The sequence below is a fragment of the Cyrtonyx montezumae genome, unplaced genomic scaffold (genome assembly GCF_038088225.1).
Source record: "Cyrtonyx montezumae isolate F1298 unplaced genomic scaffold, pur_monq_1.0 scaffold_275, whole genome shotgun sequence".
In the NCBI taxonomy this organism is placed as follows: domain Eukaryota; kingdom Metazoa; phylum Chordata; class Aves; order Galliformes; family Odontophoridae; genus Cyrtonyx; species Cyrtonyx montezumae.
This window is the reverse complement of record NW_027072020.1, coordinates 675-20,863: the sequence shown is the minus strand read 5'-3', so window position 1 is coordinate 20,863 and position 20,189 is coordinate 675. Positions and strand designations below refer to the sequence as shown.

The 20,189-nt window shown below is 68.0% G+C and overlaps 2 protein-coding genes across 2 annotated transcripts; one reads left to right on the top strand and one right to left on the bottom strand.

The window, feature by feature from the left end:
- Positions 1-762: 762 nt before the first annotated feature.
- MRPS24 (mitochondrial ribosomal protein S24) lies at positions 763-2,599 on the top strand. Its single transcript, XM_065740537.1, is given in 6 exon segments — positions 763-780; positions 1,059-1,127; positions 1,343-1,364; positions 1,367-1,453; positions 2,315-2,490; positions 2,492-2,599. Coding segments are annotated over 6 exon segments (480 nt in total).
- Positions 2,600-4,436: 1,837 nt separating this feature from the next.
- Positions 4,437-19,554, bottom strand: LOC136051205 (NPC1-like intracellular cholesterol transporter 1; the record flags this gene model as incomplete). The annotated part of the gene is given in 22 exon segments (XM_065740536.1): positions 4,437-4,547; positions 5,265-5,425; positions 5,893-6,025; positions 6,611-6,681; positions 6,684-6,731; positions 6,734-6,799; positions 6,802-6,839; positions 8,781-8,931; positions 9,409-9,464; positions 10,080-10,200; positions 10,343-10,470; positions 11,025-11,212; positions 11,348-11,437; positions 12,022-12,159; positions 12,478-12,605; positions 12,982-13,099; positions 13,485-13,667; positions 14,873-15,001; positions 15,090-15,262; positions 16,162-16,262; positions 16,817-18,019; positions 19,067-19,554. Coding segments are annotated over 22 exon segments (4,023 nt in total), but the record flags the coding sequence as incomplete, so codon positions are not given.
- Positions 19,555-20,189: the final 635 nt, after the last annotated feature.

Here is a 20,189-nt window from a genome sequence, read left to right as displayed (position 1 = left end):
AGCGGTGCCCGCAGCGCCGGCGGTGCCATAACGGTACCGGTAGTGGCGGTAGTGGCGGTAGTGGCGGTAGTGGCGGTGCCGGTGGTGCCGGGGGGGGCAGGGGCCGCGTTTATAGCCCCGCGGGTGGGGGGTGGGGCAGTGCCAGCGCTGTGGGTCACGTGTCCCCCCACCGGGGCGCGGCGCTGCCCCCCACGCCCCACGCTCTGTCCGTGGCCCCGTTGAGCCTCGCGTGTCCCCCGCGCCCCATGTCCCCGCACCCCGTGACCCCGTGACCCCGTGACCCCCGTCCCAAACGTCCCTTATTCCTCAGCCCCCTCACCCCCACGTCCCCACAACCCCCCCCCCTCGCTGCCCCCCCCCGCACCCACGGGTGCACTTTCCCGGCAGTGCTTTGAAGCGCCGCGCGCACTCCTCCACTCGAGTGCCCTCGTGGGGGTGAAGGGCCCTCCACGTGGGTGGGACGGAACGTGGGGACGCGGGGACATGGGGCGTGGGGACAGGACACGGGTGGGGACAGCGCGGGGGTAGCACAGGGTGTGACCTGCGCTGGGGGGGGAGGGGGGACATCGCTTGGAGTGGGGGCGTGGCCTTGCGTGGGGACATTGCGTGTAGGGGGGTCATCCCGAGTGGGGCCACGTCACGCGGGACCGCTCCACGCGGGACCGCTCCACGGGCACGCGTGCGCTCGCAGGTGCACACTCCTCCCATCCGCAGGGGGGCGCTGCCGCTTCCGCCGGAAGTCCCGCCTCCCTCCGAGCCAAGATGGCGGCGCTGGCGGCAGTGCGGGTGCGGAGGGAACGTGGGGACCGTCACGGGCGGCGTGGGGGACCGTCACGGGGCGCGGGGACCGCGTGGGGACCGTCACGGGGCGTGGGGACCGCGGGGGGTACCGTCACGGGGCGTGGGGACCGCGGGGGGCGGCACCGCGGTGTGGGGGGGGTGACACTGCGGGGACACTGCTGGCGGTGACGCGGAGTGGGGACGCGGGGTGTGGGGGCACCGCGGGCGGGGTCTGCGGTGCTCTGTGTCACCCCGTGTCCCCCCGTCCCCGCCCTCAGGCGCTGCCCCACAGCGGTGCCCCCGAGCTCTGCGCCCGCGGCCTTCACAGCAGCGCCCCGCGCCTCAAGGTGACCCCCGCACCCCTCTGTGCCCTTTGCCCCTCCCCGTCCCCCCGCCGTCCCCCCACTCGCCCTGCTGTCCCCCGATTGACCCCCACTCGCCCTGCTGTCCCCGATTGACCCCCACTCGCCCTGCTGTCCCCCCCTGACCCCCACTCGCCCTGCTGTCCCCCCCTGACCCCGTTTCTCCCCCCCGCCCCCCATTGCCCCCCGTCCCGGTGCAGGCGCGCGCCGCGCGGGTCCGTGTGGGAAAGGGGACCGCGCGGTGACGTACGAGAGAGCGCATCCACCGCATTACATCGCGCACCGCAAGGGCTGGCTGAGCCTGCACACCGGTACGGGGGGGGGAGGGGCTGAGCCTGCACACCGGTACGGGGGGGGAGGGGGCTGAGCCTGCACACCGGTACGGGGGGGGAGGGGAGGGGGAGGGGCTGAGCCTGCACACCGGTACGGGGGGGAGGGGAGGGGGAGGGGGGCTGAGCCTGCACACCGTACGGGGGGGAGGGGAGGGGGGGAGGGGCTGAGCCTGCACACCGGTACGGGGGGGGAGGGAGGGGGAGGGGCTGAGCCTGCACACCGGTACGGGGGGGAGGGGAGGGGGAGGGGGAGGGGCTGAGCCTGCACACCGGTACGGGGGGGAGGGGAGGGGGAGGGGCTGAGCCTGCACACCGGTACGGGGGGGAGGGGCTGAGCCTGCACACCGGTACGGGGGGGGGTCTCTGGGAGGTGGGGGGGCTCCGGGCTGGGGCTGTCATTGCACCCCGATATGGCTCCGTGGGGAGGGCTCGGGGGGGGGCGTTCTGGTGCTGCTGTCTGCACGCAGGTACAGCTCTGGGGGGGGAGGGGCTGTCATTGCACAGCGGTACTGCTGAGGGGGGGTCCCGGGGGGGGGGGCACTGAGGGGGGTGGGCTGTTCCTGTACACCAGTATGGCTGCGGGGGGGTCCGGGCGGGAGTTGTCAGGGTTTGCGGGGGGGGGGGGGGGCTGTCATCGCACAGCGGTACTGCTGTGGGGGGGGAATCTCCGGGGGGGGGGTCTGTCATTTTACACCAATACAGCGCCGGGGGGGGGGGCTGCAGGGCCGGGGGGGGGGGGGGGGGCCGTCAGTGCCCACCGGCAGAGCTTCGGGTGGGGGGGGGCTGGGGGAGCAGCGTCCCCGTGCCCCTCCCCCCCTCTCCCCCCCTCTCCCCCCCCAGGGAACCTGCACGGGGAGTCGGGCGCTGCGGAGCGCGCGGTGGAGGACGCGTTCGTGCGGCGCTTCGTGCGGGGGACGTTCCCGCGCTGATGGGCGGACGAAGCGGTGCTGCAGCGGCGCTGCAATGCGGTGCTCCTCAGCGCGGTGCTCCTCCGCGGCGCCGCCCCCGCGCGGCTCTGCCTTCCTGCTGGGCTACAGCGCCGCGCTGCTCGGCCGCCTCTACCGCTGCCCCGTGCGCCTGCGCCTGCACACCGTGCCCCACGCGCGGCCCTACAAGTTCCTCTAGGGGGCGGGGCCGTGCCCCCACGCGCGGCCCTACAAGTTCCTCTAGGGGGCGGGGCCGCGCCCCACACGCGGCCCTACAAGTTCCTCTAGGGGGGCGGGGCCGCGCCCCACACGCGGCCCTAGAAGTTCCTCTAGGGGGCGGGGCCGTGCCCCACACGCGGCCCCTACAAGTTCCTCTAGGAGAATAAAGAGACAACTGCACTGTGTTGTGTGTGCTATGGGGCCCTGACCCCATAGAGACCCACCCCACTGTGTCTGTGTGCCCTATGGGGCTTCTGACCCCATAGAGACCCACCCCCCCGTGTCCGTGTGCCCTATGGGGCCCTGACCCCAAAGAGACCCACCCCACTGTGTCCGTGTGCCCTATGGGGCCCTGACCCCAAAGAGACCCACCCCCCCGTGTCCGTGTGCCCTATGGGGCCCTGACCCCATAGAGACCCCACCCCACTGTGTCCCTGTGCCCTATGGGGCCCTGACCCTATAGAGACCCACCCCCCACCATATCCGTGTGCCCTATGGGGCCCTGACCCCATAGAGACCCATCCCCACATCCCTGTGCCCTATGGGGCTCTGACCCCAAAGAGACCCACCCCACTGTGTCCGTGTGCCCTATGGGGCCCTGACCCCAAAGAGACCCACCCCCACCATATCCCCTGTGCCCTATGGGGCCCTGATCCCACCAGGACTCCCCCCCTCCTGCGTCTGTGCCCTATGGGGTCTCCGTGCTGTGGGGCCCGCACTGTGCTGCTGTGCCCTATGGGGCTGTGGCCTTGTAGGGTGGCACTGTGTGGCTCTGCTTCCTGCTGCCCCACAGCGGACTGCCCCCTGCGTGCACCCCGTGCCCAGCACCAAACCCTACAAGTTCCTCCAGGGAATGGAGAGCTGCGCTGTGCTATGGGGCCCCGATCCCCTAAAACCCACCCCCCCGTGTGCCCTATGGGGCCCTGACCCCCATAGAGACCCACCCCCCCGTGTCCATGTGCCCTATGGGGCCCTGACCCCATAGAGACCCACCCCACTGTGTCCATGTGCCCTATGGGGCCCTGACCCCATAGAGACCCACCCCCCCGTGTCCGTGTGCCCTATGGGGCCCTGACCCCATAGAGACCCACCCCACTGTGTCCGTGTGCCCTATGGGGCCCTGACCCCATAGAGACCCACCCCCCCGTGTCCGTGTGCCCTATGGGGCCCTGACCCCATAGAGACCCACCCCCCCGTGTCCGTGTGCCCTATGGGGGCCCTGACCCCATAGAGACCCACCCCACTGTGTCCGTGTGCCCTATGGGGCCCTGACCCCCTGGGGACTCGACCCCGCGCTGTGCTCGTGTGCCCTCTGGGTCCCTCGTGCCGTGGGGAGCAGCGGAAAGCAGTAACCCCTCAGGAAGCAGTGACACAGTCCCCGGTCGGAGGCAGAAGGTCCCATTGTATCCCATTAACGCCCAGAAATCGCCCCAGTAAAACGGGGCTCCACCGCAGCTCCGAGAAAACCAACCGCGACCGCTACGAAGAGCAGCGCCGGCGGGGAGGGCCGGGTGTGCTGTTGTGTGGTTGTGTTGTGTGGTTGTGCTGTTTGTGGTTGTGTGTGTGGTTGTGTTGTGTGGTTGTGCTGTTGTGTGGTTGTGTTGTGTGGTTGTGCTGTGTGTGGTTGTTGCTGTGTGTGTTGTGCTGTTGTGTGGTTGTGTAGTTGCATGGTGTGGTTGTGTAGTGCAGTTGTGCAGTTGTGTGGTTGTGCAGTTGTGTGTTGTGTTGTTGTGTTGATGTGGTTGTGTGGTTGTGTAGTAGTGTGGTTGTGCGGTGCGGTTGTGTGGTTGTGTGGTTGTGCGGTGCGGTTGTGTCGGTCACAGTGCGGATCCGTCTCCGCTGTTCCCTGTGCTGCATTTCTCCGCCCTCTGTTCCATTTCGGCTTTGGGTCCATCGGTGCTGCGCATGCGCTGTGGGGCGGTGGGCACCTGGGGGCAGCGGGGTCAGGGGTCAGCACAGCGGAGCAGGGACACCATGGGGGCACCCTGAGGTCACTTTGGGGTCACTCTGAGGTCACTGGGGTCACTCTGGGGTCACTGGGGTCACTCTGAGGTCACTTTGGGGTCACTGGGGTCACTCTGAGGTCACTGGGGTCACTCTGAGGTCACTTTGAGGTCACTCTGAGGTCACTTTGGGGTCACTGAGGACACAATGGGGTCACTCTGAGGTCACTTTGGGGTCACTCTGAGGTCACTGGGGTCACTCTGGGGTCACTCTGGGGTCACTTTGGGGTCACTGGGGTCACTCTGAGGTCATGTTGGGGTCACTGAGGACACTGGGGTCACTCTGAGGTCACTGGGGTCACTTTGAGGTCACTCTGAGGTCATGTTGGGGTCACTGAGGACACTTTGGGGTCACTCTGAGGTCACTTTGGGGTCATCTCAGGGTCACTCTGGGATCTCTGCTCCCTGTGGGTCCTGTCAGTGTTCCCTTGGGGTCCCACGTTGGGGTCCCACATGGGGTCCCACGTTGGGGTCCCACATTGGGGGTCCCACATGGGGTCCCACATTGGGGTCCCACGTTGGGGTCCCCACATTGGGTCCCACATTGGGGTCCCACATGGGGTCCCACATGGGGTCCCACATTGGGGTCCCACATGGGGTCCCACATGGGGTCCCACATGGGGTCCCGCGGTCCGTACCCACGTAGCTGAGCAGCACGGGCAGGAGGACGAGGCCGTGCAGCGCTCCCAGCGCAGTGATGATGAGATTGAGGCGGAAGAAGAAGAGCTGAATCAGCTGCGATTCCGCGAACGCCAACACCGCCACGGCCGGGAGGTTGGTGAGAGCGCCACGCCCGACAGCACCTGCGGCGGGGGGCGGGCTGTGGGGCGGGCTGTGGGGCGGGCTGTGGGCGGGGTGTGGGGCAGGGTGTGGGGCGGGGTGCGGGGCAGGGTGTGGGGCGGGTGTGGGGCAGGGTGTTGGGCGGGCTGTGGGGCGGGCTGTGGGGCAGGGCGTGGGGCAGGGTGTGGGGAGAGGTGTGGAGAGGGGTGTGGGGTGGGGTGTGGGTCGGGGTGTGGGGTGGGGTGTGGGGTGGGTGTGGGGCCGGGGCATAGGGCGGGGGTGCAGGGCAGGGTGTGGGGTGGGGGGTGTGGGGCAGGGTGTGGGGAGGGTGTGGGGCACGGCGTGGGGCGGGGTGTGTGTGTGTGGGGCAGTGTGGAGCAGATGTGGGGCAGTGTGTGCTGCACTGTGTGAGGCACGCACAGACACACACGCTCAACACACACACACACTCACACGCGTGTGGACGCGCGTTGCACCGTGAGTGTGGCACGCAGCCCCTCCCCCACCTTGCTGCCCATGTTGACCGTGGCCTCGGCCGCGCGCTCCACGCGTGTGGGTCGCGTGCTCTGCACAAACGCACACGTCACGTGGGACACGAACTCCACCGCGAGATCCCCACGGCCCTGCGGGGACAGCAGCGCGGGACATGGGGCGGGCTGTGGGGCAGGCTGTGGGGCGGGGGGACGCGGGGATGTGGGGTTATGGGGCAGGACCATGGGGTCGAAGTGGGTCACGGCGTCCCCGTGGCGCTGCGTGGGTCCCTGTGCCCCATTCCCGCGTGCCCCCCCACGTTCCGTGGGTCCCAGCACCCACTCCTGTGCCCCATGGCCCCATGCGCCCACGTGCCCCACTCCCACGTGCCACCCCACGCGCCCTATGTCCCCGTGTCACCTCCCGGTGCCCCACGTCCCACTGTCACCTCACGTGCCCCACATCCCTCTGCCCCACGTGCCCCACGTCCAGTGCCACACCCCATGCCCGCGGTGTCCCACATCCCCACGTCACCTACCTGTGCCCCATGTCTCAGTGTCACCCCCACGTCCCCACGTGCCCCACTGCCGCCCCCATATGCCCCGCATCCCATGGCTGCCCCACATCCCCACCGTGCCCCACTGCCGCCCCATATGCCCCGCATCCCATGGCCATCCCCACGTGCCCCACATGCCCCGCGCCCCATGGCCGCCCACATGCCCACGTGCCCCACGCACCGCCACGAGGTTGACGAGCGCCACGGCGTTGTAGGGCACGCCCCACACGGCCATGAGCCCCACGGTGTCAGGAGCACCATGGCGGTGCAGAGCGCGGCCGCGGCGCTGCAGCGCAGCTCCATCCGAGCAGCAGCAGCGACGCCGCCATCGTGGGCAGAACGCACAGCGCCGCGCTCAGCAGCCCTCCCCCACCACCGTCACGTACTGCTCGTAGTACACGTACGTGGCGCTGCGCAGACGGCGCCGTCAGAGGGGGCGCTGTGGGGCGCTATGGGGCATGGGGGGACGGGGGACATGGGGACGTATGGGGACATGGGGACATGGGGACATATGGGGACATGGGGACATATGGGGACATATGGGGACATATGGGGACATATGGGGACATGGGGACATATGGGGACATGGGGACATGGGGACATATGGGGACATGGGGACGTATGGGGACATGGGGACATATGGGGACATGGGGACATGGGGACATATGGGGACATGGGGACATATGGGGACATGGGGACATATGAGGACATGGGGTCATATGGGGACATGGGGACATATGGGGACATATGGGGACGTTATGGGGTCATATGGGGACATGGGGACATATGGGGACATATGGGGACATGGGGACATATGGGGACATATGGGGACATGGGGACATATGGGGACATGGGGACATATGGGGACATGGGGTCATATGGGGACATGGGGACATATGGGGACATATGGGGACATGGGGACATATGGGGACATATGGGGACATGGGGTCATATGGGGACATGGGGACATATGGGGACGTATGGGGTCATATGGGGACATGGGGACATATGGGGACATGGGGACATATGGGGACATATGGGGACATGGGGACATGGGGACATATGGGGACATATGGGGACATATGGGGACATGGGGACATATGGGGACATGGGGACATATGGGGACATATGGGGACATGGGGACATATGGGGACATGGGGACATATGGGGACGTATGGGGTCATATGGGGACATGGGGACATATGGGGACATATGGGGACATGGGGTCATATGGGGACATGGGGACATATGGGGACATGGGGACACATGGGGACATGGGGACATATGGGGACATATGGGGACATATGGGGACATGGGAACATATGGGGACATGGGGGGCAGTGTGGAGAACGCAGAGGGATAAATGTTGGACCCCAAAAGGAAAAACCCACAGAGGGTAAATAGGGAACCCCACAGGGACACATGGGGCACCGCAGTGACCCCAACGTGGTTATGGGGCACCGCTGTGACCCCGATGTGGTTATGGGGCACCACTGTGACCCCAGTGTGGTTATGGGGCACCGCTGTGACCCCGATGTGGTTATGGGGCACCACTGTGACCCCAGTGTGGTTATGGGGCACCGCTGTGACCCCAACGTGGTTATGGGGCACTGCTGTGACCCCAATATGGTTATGGGGCACCACTGTGACCCCAGTGTGGTTATGGGGCACCGCTGTGACCCCAACGTGGTTATGGGGCACCGCTGTGACCCCGATGTGGTTATGGGGCACTGCTGTGACCCCAGTGTGGTTATGGGGCACCGCACTGACCCCAACGTGGTTATGGGGCACCGCTGTGACCCCGATGTGGTTATGGGGCACTGCTGTGACCCCAGTGTGGTTATGGGGCACCGCTGTGACCCCAACGTGGTTATGGGGCACCGTACTGACCCCGATGTGGTTATGGGGCACTGCTGTGACCCCAGTGTGGTTATGGGGCACCGCTGTGACCCCGATGTGGTTATGGGGCACCGTACTGACCCCGATGCGGTTATGGGGCACCGTACTGACCCCGATGCGGTTATGGGGCACCGCAGTGACCCCGATGTGGTTATGGGGCACCGCTGTGACCCCGATGTGGTTATGGGGCACCACTGTGACCCCAATGTGGTTATGGGGCACCACAATGACCCCGATGTGGTTATGGGGCACCACAGTGACCCCAATGTGGTTATGGGGCACCGCACTGACCCCAATATGGTTGTGGGGCACCGCACTGACCCCAGTGTGGTTATGGGGCACCGCACTGACCCCAGTGTGGTTATGGGGCACCGCAGTGACCCCGATGTGGCTGTGGGGCACCGCAGTGCCCCGCCCGTTAGCGCGGCCCCGCCCCGCAGTGCCCCACTCACGCGTAGGGGAACACGCGGAAGCGCGGATCGGTGCCGGGCACTGCGCGCATCGCGGCCGTGATGTTCTCCGCCAACGCGCGCGCCGCCACCAACGCCGCTGTGTATTCCTGGGACGTCCGCAGGGGGCGCTGGTACGCCATGAACCGCGACGCTGCGGGGCGGCCCCGGTCAGCGCCCCACTGCGCCCCACTGCGCCCCACAGCGGAACCATAGCGGAACCATAGCGGAACCATAGCGCCTCATAGCGGAACCATGGCGCCCCATAGAGGAAACATAGCGCCCCATAGAGGAACCATAGCGCCCCATAGAGGATACATGGCTCCACATAGCGAAACCATAGTGCCCCATAGCGGAACCAAGCGCCCCACAGCGCCCCATAGCGGAACCATAGCGCCCCACAGCGCCCCACAGTGGAACCATAGCACCCCATAGTGGAACCATAGTGCCCCACAGCACCCCATAGCAGGACCATAGTGGAACCATAGGGGAACCATAGCGCCCCATAGTGGAACCAGAGCGCTCCACAGCGGTACCATAGCGCCCCATAGTGGAACCACAGTGCCCCACAGCGCCCCATAGAGACCCATAGCTGCCCCATAGCACCCCGGCACGGCCCCATAGCGCTCACCCACGATGGTGCCGTTCTCGTCCATAATGACCGCGGTGTCGTAGGCGCCCAAACCACTGCGGGGAAATGGGGGGAGGGGTAACGGGGGGGCGGGGGGACACGGGGGGAGGAGTGGGGGTGTGGGGGCGTCGGGGGGGTTTGTGGGGTCGTGGGGGGTTCTGGGGGGTTTGGGGAGGGGGTGGAGGGTGCAGGAGAGGGTCGGGGGGGGTGGGGGTTGGGGGGTCGTAGGGGGGCTCGGGGGGATTGTGGGGGGGGTTAGGGTGGGTTTAGGGGGGCGTGGGGGGTGGAGGGAGTTGGGGGGAACGAGGGGGCGTGGGGGTCATGGGAGGGCTGGGGGGGTGTGGGGGGGCTGGGGGGCCGGGGCTGTGGGGCCAGGACCGTGGGAGTGGGGTGGGGGTTGTGGGTCCGCGGCTGTGGGGCCGGGGCCGTGGGGCCGGGGCTGTGGGGCGGGGGCTGTGGGGCCGGGCCCGTGGGGCCGGGGCTGTGGGGCTATGGGGCGGGGGCCGTGGGGCCGGGGTTGTGGGGCCGGGGCTGTGGGGTGGGGGCCGTGGGGCCGGGGTTGTGGGGCCGGGGCTGTGGGGCTGGGGCCGTGGGGCCGGGGTTGTGGGGCCGGGGTTATGGGGCCGGGGCTGTGGGGCGGGGGCCGTGGGGCCGGGGTTGTGGGGCCGTACCCTTTGGCGCAGTGCAGTGTGGGGCGGTCATTGAGGAACCACGGCAGAAAGCGCCGGAATTCGTCCTCCGTCGGACGGCGCGAAGCGTTCAGGCACTGCCCCATAACGCAGCTCGGGGCGTCTGCGCGACGGGACGGGCGTGGGTGGGGGGCGCGGGGACCCCGGGACGCCACGGGGACGTTGGGACACGGACACGCGGATGCTCGGACACGCGGATGTGGGGTCTCCGTGAGCGCCCGTGGGACCCCGTCTCCCCCCCTCACCGCTGCTCGACGGGCAGAACTCCCCGCTCAGTTCCCCGTAGCGGTGCACGCGGCAGCAGCGCCCCGTGGGGTTCAGCCAGTCCAGGAAATCGTCCACCCACGACGTGGCGGGGATGGCCAGGTACGAGCTGGGGGGATGTGGGGCTGAGGTGGGGGGCAGCGCGGTGTGGGGCAGAGCCACGGGGGGCATGGTGGTGTGACACAGCAGTGTGGGGCAGTGCAATGCGGGGCAGCGCTGTGGGGCAGTGCGATGTGGGGCAGCGCGATGTGGGACAGTGTGATGTGGGGCAGTGCAGTGTGGGGCAGCGCTGTGGGGCACTATGATGTGGGGCAGAGCAGTGTGGGGCAGTGCAATGTGGGGCAGAGCAGTGTGGGACAGAGCAGTGTGGGGCAGCGCTGTGGGCAGTGCGATGTGGGGCAGTGCGATGTGGGGCAGCGCGGTGTGGGGCAGCGTGGTGTTGGGCAGCGCTGTGGGGCAGTGCGATGTGGGGCAGTGCGATGTGGGGCAGTGCGATATGGGGCAGCGCGATGTGGGGCAGTGCGATGTGGGGCAGGGCTGTCGGGCAGCGCTGTGGGGCAGCGCGATGTGGGGCAGCGTGGTATGGGGCAGTGCTGTGGGGCAGCGCGATGTGGGGCAGCGCCGTGGGGCAGCGCGCGTCCCCCCGCCCGTCCCCCCGCTCACACGTTGGGGAAGCGCGTGGCGTGCTCGATGCGCTGTGTGAGGGACGCGGGGTCGCAGCCCGCGCTGGAACAAACCGCGTCCGTTCCGCTCCGCGTGGAGAAATCGAACCCCGCAGTGGTGACGAAGAACGCGGGAACGCCCACGCGGAGCAGCGCCGAATCCGAAAGGAAATGGAGAACGTAGGAATCCTGGGGGGGGGGGGGGGGCAGGAATGGGGCGGTGTCCCCGCACGGGGTTACGAAGCGCGGATCCCCGCGGGACCCTCAGAGGACCCCAGGAGGGGCTGTGCCCCCCCCGCCCCCCCGTGCCCCCCCCCCACGCACCGTGGGCATCGCCAGCTCCTGATCCAACCCCACCTCCACGTGCAGCGCGGAGTACAGCGCCGCGAAGGACAACAGCAGAAACAGCAGCACCTGCGGCACTGAGCGTCAGCCCCACAGCGCCGCCCCATAACCACCGCCCCACAGCACCGCCCCATAGCACCGCCCCGTAACCACCGCCCCACAGCGCCGCCCCATAGCACCGCCCCATAACCACCGCCCCACAGCGCCGCCCCATAACCACTGTGCCACAGCACCACCCCATAGCACCGCCCCACAGCACCGCCCCATAGCACCACCCCATAACCACCGCCCCACAGCACCACCCCATAGCACCGCCCCATAACCACCACCCCATAGCACCGCCCCATAACCACCGCCCCACAGCACTGCCCCATAGCACCGCCCCATAACCACCGCCCCACAGCACCGCCCCATAACCACCGCCCCATAACCACTGTGCCACAGCACTGCCCCACAGTGCCACCCCATAACCTCCGCCCCATAACCACCACCCCACAGCGCCACCCCATAACCACTGCCCCATAGCACTGCCCCATAACCACTGCCTCACAGCGCCTCCCCATAACCACCGCCCCACGTGTGCACCCACCATGGTCCCACACCCCACATCCGTGCACCCCATATCCAGAACCCCCCCCCCCCGCCCCACAGACCACGAGGGGCCGCACGCGGCGGTGCAGGAGGAGGGGGACGTAGTAGCGCTGCATGAAGGGGCGCAGCACCCGCAGCCCTGGCCCCGGATGGCCCCGCGGCGCCGCCCCACAGCAGCAGCACAGATCGTAGCGCCCGCCCTACGAACAGTGGGGCACTGCAGCGCGACCCACACGTCTGCCGTGCCCCATAGCGTGGGCTGCGAGCCCCATAGACAACACTGGGCATCCCATACATATACTGCACCCCATAGCCCCACAGATGGGCTCGCCCCTTTCCACCCCACACCCCATCCCACCCCACATCTCATCCTGCCCCACACCTCGTCTCGCCCCACCCCTCATCCTGTCCCACACCCCGTCCCGCCCCATACCCCGTCCCGCCCCACACCTCGTCCCGCCCCACACCTCGTCCCGCCCCACATCTCGTCCCGCCCCACACCTCATCCCACCCCACACCTCTTGCCGCCGCGCGTCCAGGGCGAGCACAGCGACGAAGGCGGACATCTGCAGCACAAAATCGATGGCGATGGCGACAGCGGCGGTGATGGCGAAAGTGCGCACAGCGGGCATGGACGAGAGAGAGCCTGCCCCACAGCAACACGCCGTGACGGCCTGCCCCACAGCGACACGCCGTGACGGCCTGCCCCACAGCGACATGCCGTGAGAGCCTGCCCCACAGCGACACGCCGTGAGAGCCTGCCCCACAGCGACACGCCGTGAGAGCCTGCCCCACAGCGACACGCCGTGACGGCCTGCCCCACAGTGACACGCCGTGACGGCCTGCCCCACAGCGACACTGAGCACAGCATGTGTGGGGCACTTAGAGGGCACTCATGGGGCACCCATAGGTCGCCCCACTGAAGGCCCAGAGGGCACCCATCGTGTCACCCACTGCGCCCCCACCGTGGCGCCCGTCGTGCCCCCCCCCCCGCGGAGCACCCCGGGGTGCCGCGTGCTCACCCATGGCGAAGCAGAAGACCTCGGAGGCGCTGCAGAGCACCATCCCCGGCGCCACGCGGCCCAGCACGCGCCCCACGTGCTGCTCCCGCGTCTCCCCCTCCTCTCGCGGCGACTGCTGCTGCGCCGGGGGCACCACGTGGGGCACGGCACCCGACGGGACCCCGATGTTGTGGGGACCCGGTGTGTGCTCACAGCGAGGGGACCGCGGCACCCGCGGGTGCGCCCCAGTGCCCAACAAACCCCATAGAGACCCCCAGCACCAAAGGACCCACGGCCCCACCCGCCCCAAGGAGTCCCTGGCACCCATAGGTGCACCCAGTGCCCCCAAACCCATTGCAGCCCCCAGAGCCCAAAGGGGCGCAGTGCTCACCCACCTCGTGGAGACCCCCCGGCACCCGTGGGTGCACCCCGTGCCCACCCCCCCATAGGGACCCCCAGCACCCAAAGGAACCCAATGCCCACCCACCCTCAGGGGTCCCAGCACCCATGGGTGCCGCCCGCACCTGGTACTCCTGCACGAGGATGAAGACGTTGTCGGCGCCCACGGCGAGCACGAGGAAGGGCAGCACCTCGAGGACGATGGGCGACGACGGCACTCCGAGCAGCGCCAGCAGCCCCATAGCGGCCAACACCGCCCCCACCGCCACCGCCACCCCACACAGCGCCAGCAGCGGCTTCCACTCCACCTGCGGAGCCACGGGCGACCCACGGGGTGACCCACGGAGTGACTCACGGGGTGACCCACGGAGTGACTCACGGGGTGACCCACGGGGCGACCCACGGGGCGACCCACGGAGTGACCCACGGGGTGACCCACGGAGTGACTCACGGGGTGACCCACGGGGCGACCCACGGGGTGACCCACGGGGTGACCCACGGAGTGACCCACGGGGTGACCCACGGAGTGACTCACGGGGTGACCCACGGGGTGACCCACGGAGTGACTCACGGGGCGACCCACGGGGTGATCCACGGGGTGACCCACGGGGCGACCCACGGGGTGACCCACGGGGCGACCCAGGGGGTGATCCACGGGGTGACCCACGGGGCGACCCACGGGGTTACCCACGGGGTGACCCACGGAGCGACCCACAGGGCGACCCACGGGGTGACCCACGGGGCGACCCACAGGGCGACCCACGGGGTGACCCACGGAGTGACTCACGGGGTGACCCACGGGGTGATCCACGGGGTGACCCACGGGGAGAGCAACCCACGGAGTGACCCACGGGGTGACCCATGGGGTGACCCACGGAGTGACTCACGGGGCGACCCACGGGGTGACCCACGGGGCGACCCACGGGGTGACCCATGGGGCGACCCACGGGGTGACCCACGGGGCGACCCACGGGGTGACCCACGGAGTGACTCACGGGGTGACCCACGGGGTGATCCATGGGGTGACCCACGGGGAGAGCAACCCATGGAGTGACCCACGGGGCGACCCACGAGGTGACCCATGGGGTGACCCACGGGGCGACCCACGGAGCGACCCACAGGGTGATCCACGGGGTGACCCACGGGGAGAGCAACCCATGGAGTGACCCACGGGGTGATCCACAGAGCGACCCACGGAGCGACCCATGGAGTGACTCACGGAGCAACCCACGGGGGCAGTGACCCACGGGGTGACCCACAGGGGGAGCGACCCACCAAGTGACCCACGGGGGGAGTGACCCACGGAGTGACCCACAGACTGACCCACGGGGGGAGTGATCCATAGATCTGACCCACAGCTCTGCCCCATGGATATGCCCCATGGACCTACCCCACATCCCCACCCTCCAGCTCTACATCCATGCCCACCCCACATCCCCACCCCACAACTCCACCCCACATCCCGCCCCCCCAGCCCCGCCCCACATCCCCGCCCCACATCCCCGCCCCGTACCAGCACGCGTCTCCACGCTGTGTACTCCCCGAGCGCAATGGCGATGTACGCGAACACCACAACGTAACTGACGGCGAACACGGGGATGTCCTCCACGACGGTGCGGCTCAGTTCGTCCTCCAGGGAGCGCTGCGCGTGGGGCCCACGGCCGCGCTCAGCGCCCCACGGGAGCCCCCGCCCCCCCACCGCCCCACGGCGCCCCCACGCGCGGCCGCACCTCGGCCATGAAGGACACGGAGAGGTTTTGGCTGTGGGCGCTCTGGAAGCGGCGCAGCACCGCCAGGAACTGCTCCTCCCAACGCAGAACCCAACGGCGCCGCGCGTCCCCCGCGGGGAAATTGTTCAGCGAATACGTCACGATCAGCGCCTCCGCCTCCGTGAACTCCGCGTCTGCGGGACCGCAGCGACAGCGCGACCCACAGCGTGACCCACAGCGACCCACAGCGGGACCCGCAGCGACCCACAGCGTGACCCACAGCAGGACCCGCAGCGACCCATAGCGGGACCCACAGCGACCCACAGCGTGACCCACAGCAGGACCCGCAGCGACCCATAGCGGGACCCACAGCGACCCACAGCAGGACCCGCAGCGACCCATAGCGGGACCCACAGCGACCCACAGCGTGACCCACAGCAGGACCCGCAGCGACCCATAGCGGGACCCACAGCGACCCACAGCGTGACCCATAGCGACCCGCAGCGACCCATAGCGGGACCCACAGCGACAGCGGGACCCATAGCGGGACCCACAGCAACAGCGTGACCCACAGCATGACCCATAGTGACCCACAGCGTGACCCATAGCGACCCACAGCAACCCGCAGCAACAGCGTGACCCACAGCGACCCGCAGCAACAGCAGGACCCACAGCGACCCACAGTGTGACCCATAGCGACCCACAGCAACCCACAGTGACACAGTGTGACCCACAGGGACCCATAGTGACCCACTGAGACCCACAGCGACCCACTGAGACCCACAGCAACACAGTGTGACCCACAGTGATACAATGTGACCCATAGCGACCCACAGCAACAGTGTGACCCATAGGGACCCACTGAGACCCATAGGGACCCACAGTGACACAGTGTGACCCACAGCAACCCATAGCGACCCACTGAGACCAACAGCGCCCCATGGGGACCCACAGTGACCCATAGAAAGTGCCACAGCAACCCACAGATACCCACTGTGACCCATAACAACACATTGCGACCCATAAAGAGCTCCACAGCACCCCACAGTGCCCCATAGTGCCCCATAGCGCCCCACAGCGCCGCCCCACTGACCTGGGTAACCCCCGAAGGCGATGTAGGGGAAGACGGGCCCCCCATAGGCGGCCATGCAGCTCATCTCCAGCGCAGTGATGTCCATGAAGGAGAGCGGGGAACTGCGGGGGAACCGAGCGCTGCGGGACCCACGGCTGCGCCCCACAGATCCCACTGCCCCACAGATCCCACTGCCCCACAGATCCCACAGACCCATAGATCCTACAGCCCCACAGATCCCAATTCCCCACATATCCTACAGCCCTATAGATCCCACAGCCCCACAGATCCCACAGTTCTGACCCACAGAGCGACCCACGGATCACACAGCCCCACAGATCCCGCACCTCACACTCACCGCCCCTCCAACCCCTCCCCCCATCTTGCACCCTATATTTACCACCCCAGCCCCACAGCTCACTGCCCCACACTCCCACCCACCCCTCCAACCCCACATCTTCCACCCCACACTCAGTACTCCGCCCCTCCAACCCCACCCCACATTCACCGCCCCACTCCTCCAACCCCTTTCCCCACATCTCCCAGCCTATATTCACCCCTCCCACCCTATAACTCCCCGCCCCACATCCCCGCCCCCACCCCACGCGCGAGGCGCAGTGACTCTGTGACCCTGCCCCACGCGCGTGGCGCGGTGCACGCGGTGCCCCCCACGCACTTGGTGCAGTACATGATGTGGTCCCTCCAGTCGGCGCTGTTCCCGTCCCCGTCCCACGCGACCGCGTGGAGCTGCGTGCGGTTGTTCTGGAAGTACTGCGTGGGGCTGTTGACGCAGCAGTCCTCGGCCGCCGGGTCCCGCGCGTGGAGCGGCGCGTAGCACACGTCCTTCAGCGTCACCGCGCGCTGCTCCTCCTCCACCCACGCGTGGACGGCCGCGAGCTCCTCCTGCAGCTCCAGCAGCGCCCGCAGCGCTTCGATGTTGAGCACCGCGCTGAAGTTCTTCGTCCCCAGCACCGCGGAGTGATACGGGCGCGGCGCCGCCGCCCCACGCGCGGTCACGATCACCTGAGACGTGCGCAGGAACGGCCCGAAGTGTTCGTCGTAGAACGCCTTCTCCTGGCGGGCGCGGCTCGAGGGGTCCGACCACAGCTCCACGGGGTCGGTGGTGAGCTGCAGGCGCAGCAGCCCCACGGACAGCCCCACGGCGGCCACCACCGCCACCCCCAGCACCGCTATGGGGCGCGACGCCACCGCGCGGCCCCACAGCGAGAACGCGACGGCCATGACGTGGAGGCTGCGCGTGGAAAAACGCGCGGTGCAGCCGCGGCCCGAGGGGGGGTGCGGGGGGGAGGGGGGCGGCTCGGGGCCCCTCGTGGGGTCGGGGCCCTTCGTGGGGTCGGTGCCCCTCGTGGGGTCGGCGCTGCCGTCAGTTACGGGGTCGATTTTGGTGGGGTCGGCGGCGACGTCGGCGTTGGTGATGACGGTATCGGCGACGCCACCATCAGCGATTCCCCCCCTCCTCCTCTTCCTCCTCCTCTTCCTCGCCCCCCACGCGATGGCGGCGATGAAGAGGAGCGCGAAGAACGCGAAGAGCAAAACGCAAACGACCAAAGCGCCGTCAGCGGACCCCAACCGGAACGGCGGCGGAGGGGCGGGCGGCGCCGCGATGCGCGGGCACGAGGCGGCGCAGTCCTGGCACGAGCACGGCGGCTGCGGTTCTTCGCCCGGGGCTCCGTCGCACGGCCACGCGGTGCCGCGCAGCGCCCGCATTCCGCCGCCGGGCTCGGCGCCGTCGGGCAGCAGATGGAAGCGGATCCGCAGCGGCGCGAGGCCGTTGCTCGTGTCCCCCTGGAAGTCCAACCAGCGCTGCGCGGTGCACAGCCGCGCCCCATAGCGCCCGCACATCGTGTCCAGGGCGAACCTGCAACGACCGCACCGCGCTGCCGGGAGGCGGCCCCACGGAGCGCGCTGCCCCACGGCCCCATGGATCGCACCGCCCCATAGATCGCACTGCCCCATAGATCGCACTGCCCCATAGATCACTCTGCCCGACGGATCACACTGCCCCGCGGCCCCATAGATCACACTGCCCCATAGGTCACACTGCCCCATGGATCACACTGCCCAATGGATCGCACTGCCCCGCAGCCCCATAGATCACACTGCCCCATTGATCGCACTGCCCCATGGATTGCACTGCCCACAGCCCCATAGATCACACTGCCCCATGGATCCCACTGCCCCACGGATCGCACTGCCCCACAGCCCCATAGATCACACTGCCCCACGGATTGTACTGCCCACAGCCCCATAGATCACACTGCCCCATGGATCGCACTGCCCACAGCCCCATAGATCACACTGCCCCATGGATCACACTGCCTCACAGCCCCATAGATCACACTGCCCCACGGATCGCACTGCCCCACAGCCCCATAGATCACACTGCCCCATGGATCCCACTGCCCCACGGATCGCACTGCCCCACGGATCGCACTGCCCCACAGCCCCATAGATCACACTGCCCCATAGATCACATTGCCCCATGGATCGCACTGCCCACAGCCCCATAGATCACACTGCCCCATGGATCGCACGGCCCCACAGCCCCATAGATCACACTGCTCCATAGATCACACGGCCCCATAGATCGCACCGCCCCATAGATCGCACTGCCCCATGGCCCCATAGATCACACTGCTCCATAAATCACACTGCCCCATAGATCACACTGCCCCATAGATCACGCTGCCCAACGGATCGCACTGCCCCACGGCCCCATAGATCACACTGCCCCATGGATCACACTGCCCTACGGATCGCGCTGCCCCACGGATCGCACTGCCCCACGGATCGCACTGCCCTAGGGATTGCACTACCCCACATATCCCACAGCCCCACAACCCCGCGGCCCCGCTGCCGCAGCACCCCACAGCTGCTCTGCCCCACAGCCCCCCGCCCCACGTACCCCCCGGTCGCCGGCAGCCGCACTCCGGCGCACGATTGGAAGGCGGCGTCGGCGTAGTCGCTGCCGTAGAAGCTGTGGTACTCGAGCACCGCGCGCTGCCCCAGCGCCTCCACGGCCGCGGCGCGCGTGACGTTGACGAAGACGCTCTGGTCGGGGCTGCAGATGTTGTGGCAGTGCACGTTGGCGAAGTTCCGCGCGCACGAGGGGCACCGCGCGAGCACCGCCCCGGACAGAGCCACGGAGGAGCGCAGCGCCGCGAGCTGCGCCGCAGAGCAGCACACCAGCGTCGCGTTGTCCCCGCGCACCAACTCCGGGCACACGGAGCGCAGCAGCGACAGCACCGCGGCCGTGGCCACGCGCGCCGGGCTGTTGGACACGCACGGCACGGCCGTGGGCAGCAGGGAGCTGTTCAGCTCCGGGTTCCGCCCGCAGCTCCCGTAGAACGCGCAGTACCCGGAGCGGTGGATCGGGGTCAGATCCGCGCAGCTCTGCGGGGAAAGCGCGGAGTGGGGGAGGGGCGGGGGGGGCGGTGAGGATGACGGAGGGGAGGAAGAGGGCGGAGGCGGAGCGGGGATGGTGATGGAGTGCGGGGAGGGAGGACGTGGTGGTGATGGTGATGATGATGATGAAGGGTGCGGTGGTGAGGAAGGACACAGTGCCGCCCGACCCCAAACCCGAATCCAACCCCGCCCCCGAACCGAAGTCCTCATCTGAATCAGATCCCAAATCGGACCCACACACGGCACCAAATCCCACCCCACGGCAAACCCACATCCCAGACCCACACATCCCAGACCCACACATCCCAGACCCACACATCCCAGACCCACACATCCAGACCCACACATCCAGACCCACACCCTAAAAGCAGATCAACCCACACCAGAGCCCGACCCGAACCTCCACCCCACACCGAAACTCAGACCCACAGATCCAAGTCCAAACCCAGACTGAAGTCCACCCCAGAGCCGGACCCAAATCAAACCCAAATAAACCCAGATCAAAAAATCAAACCCAAATAAACCAGATCAAACCCAAATCAAACCCAGATCAAACCCAAATCAAACCCAAATCAAACCCAAATCAAACCCAGATCAAACCCAAATCAAACCCAGATCAAACC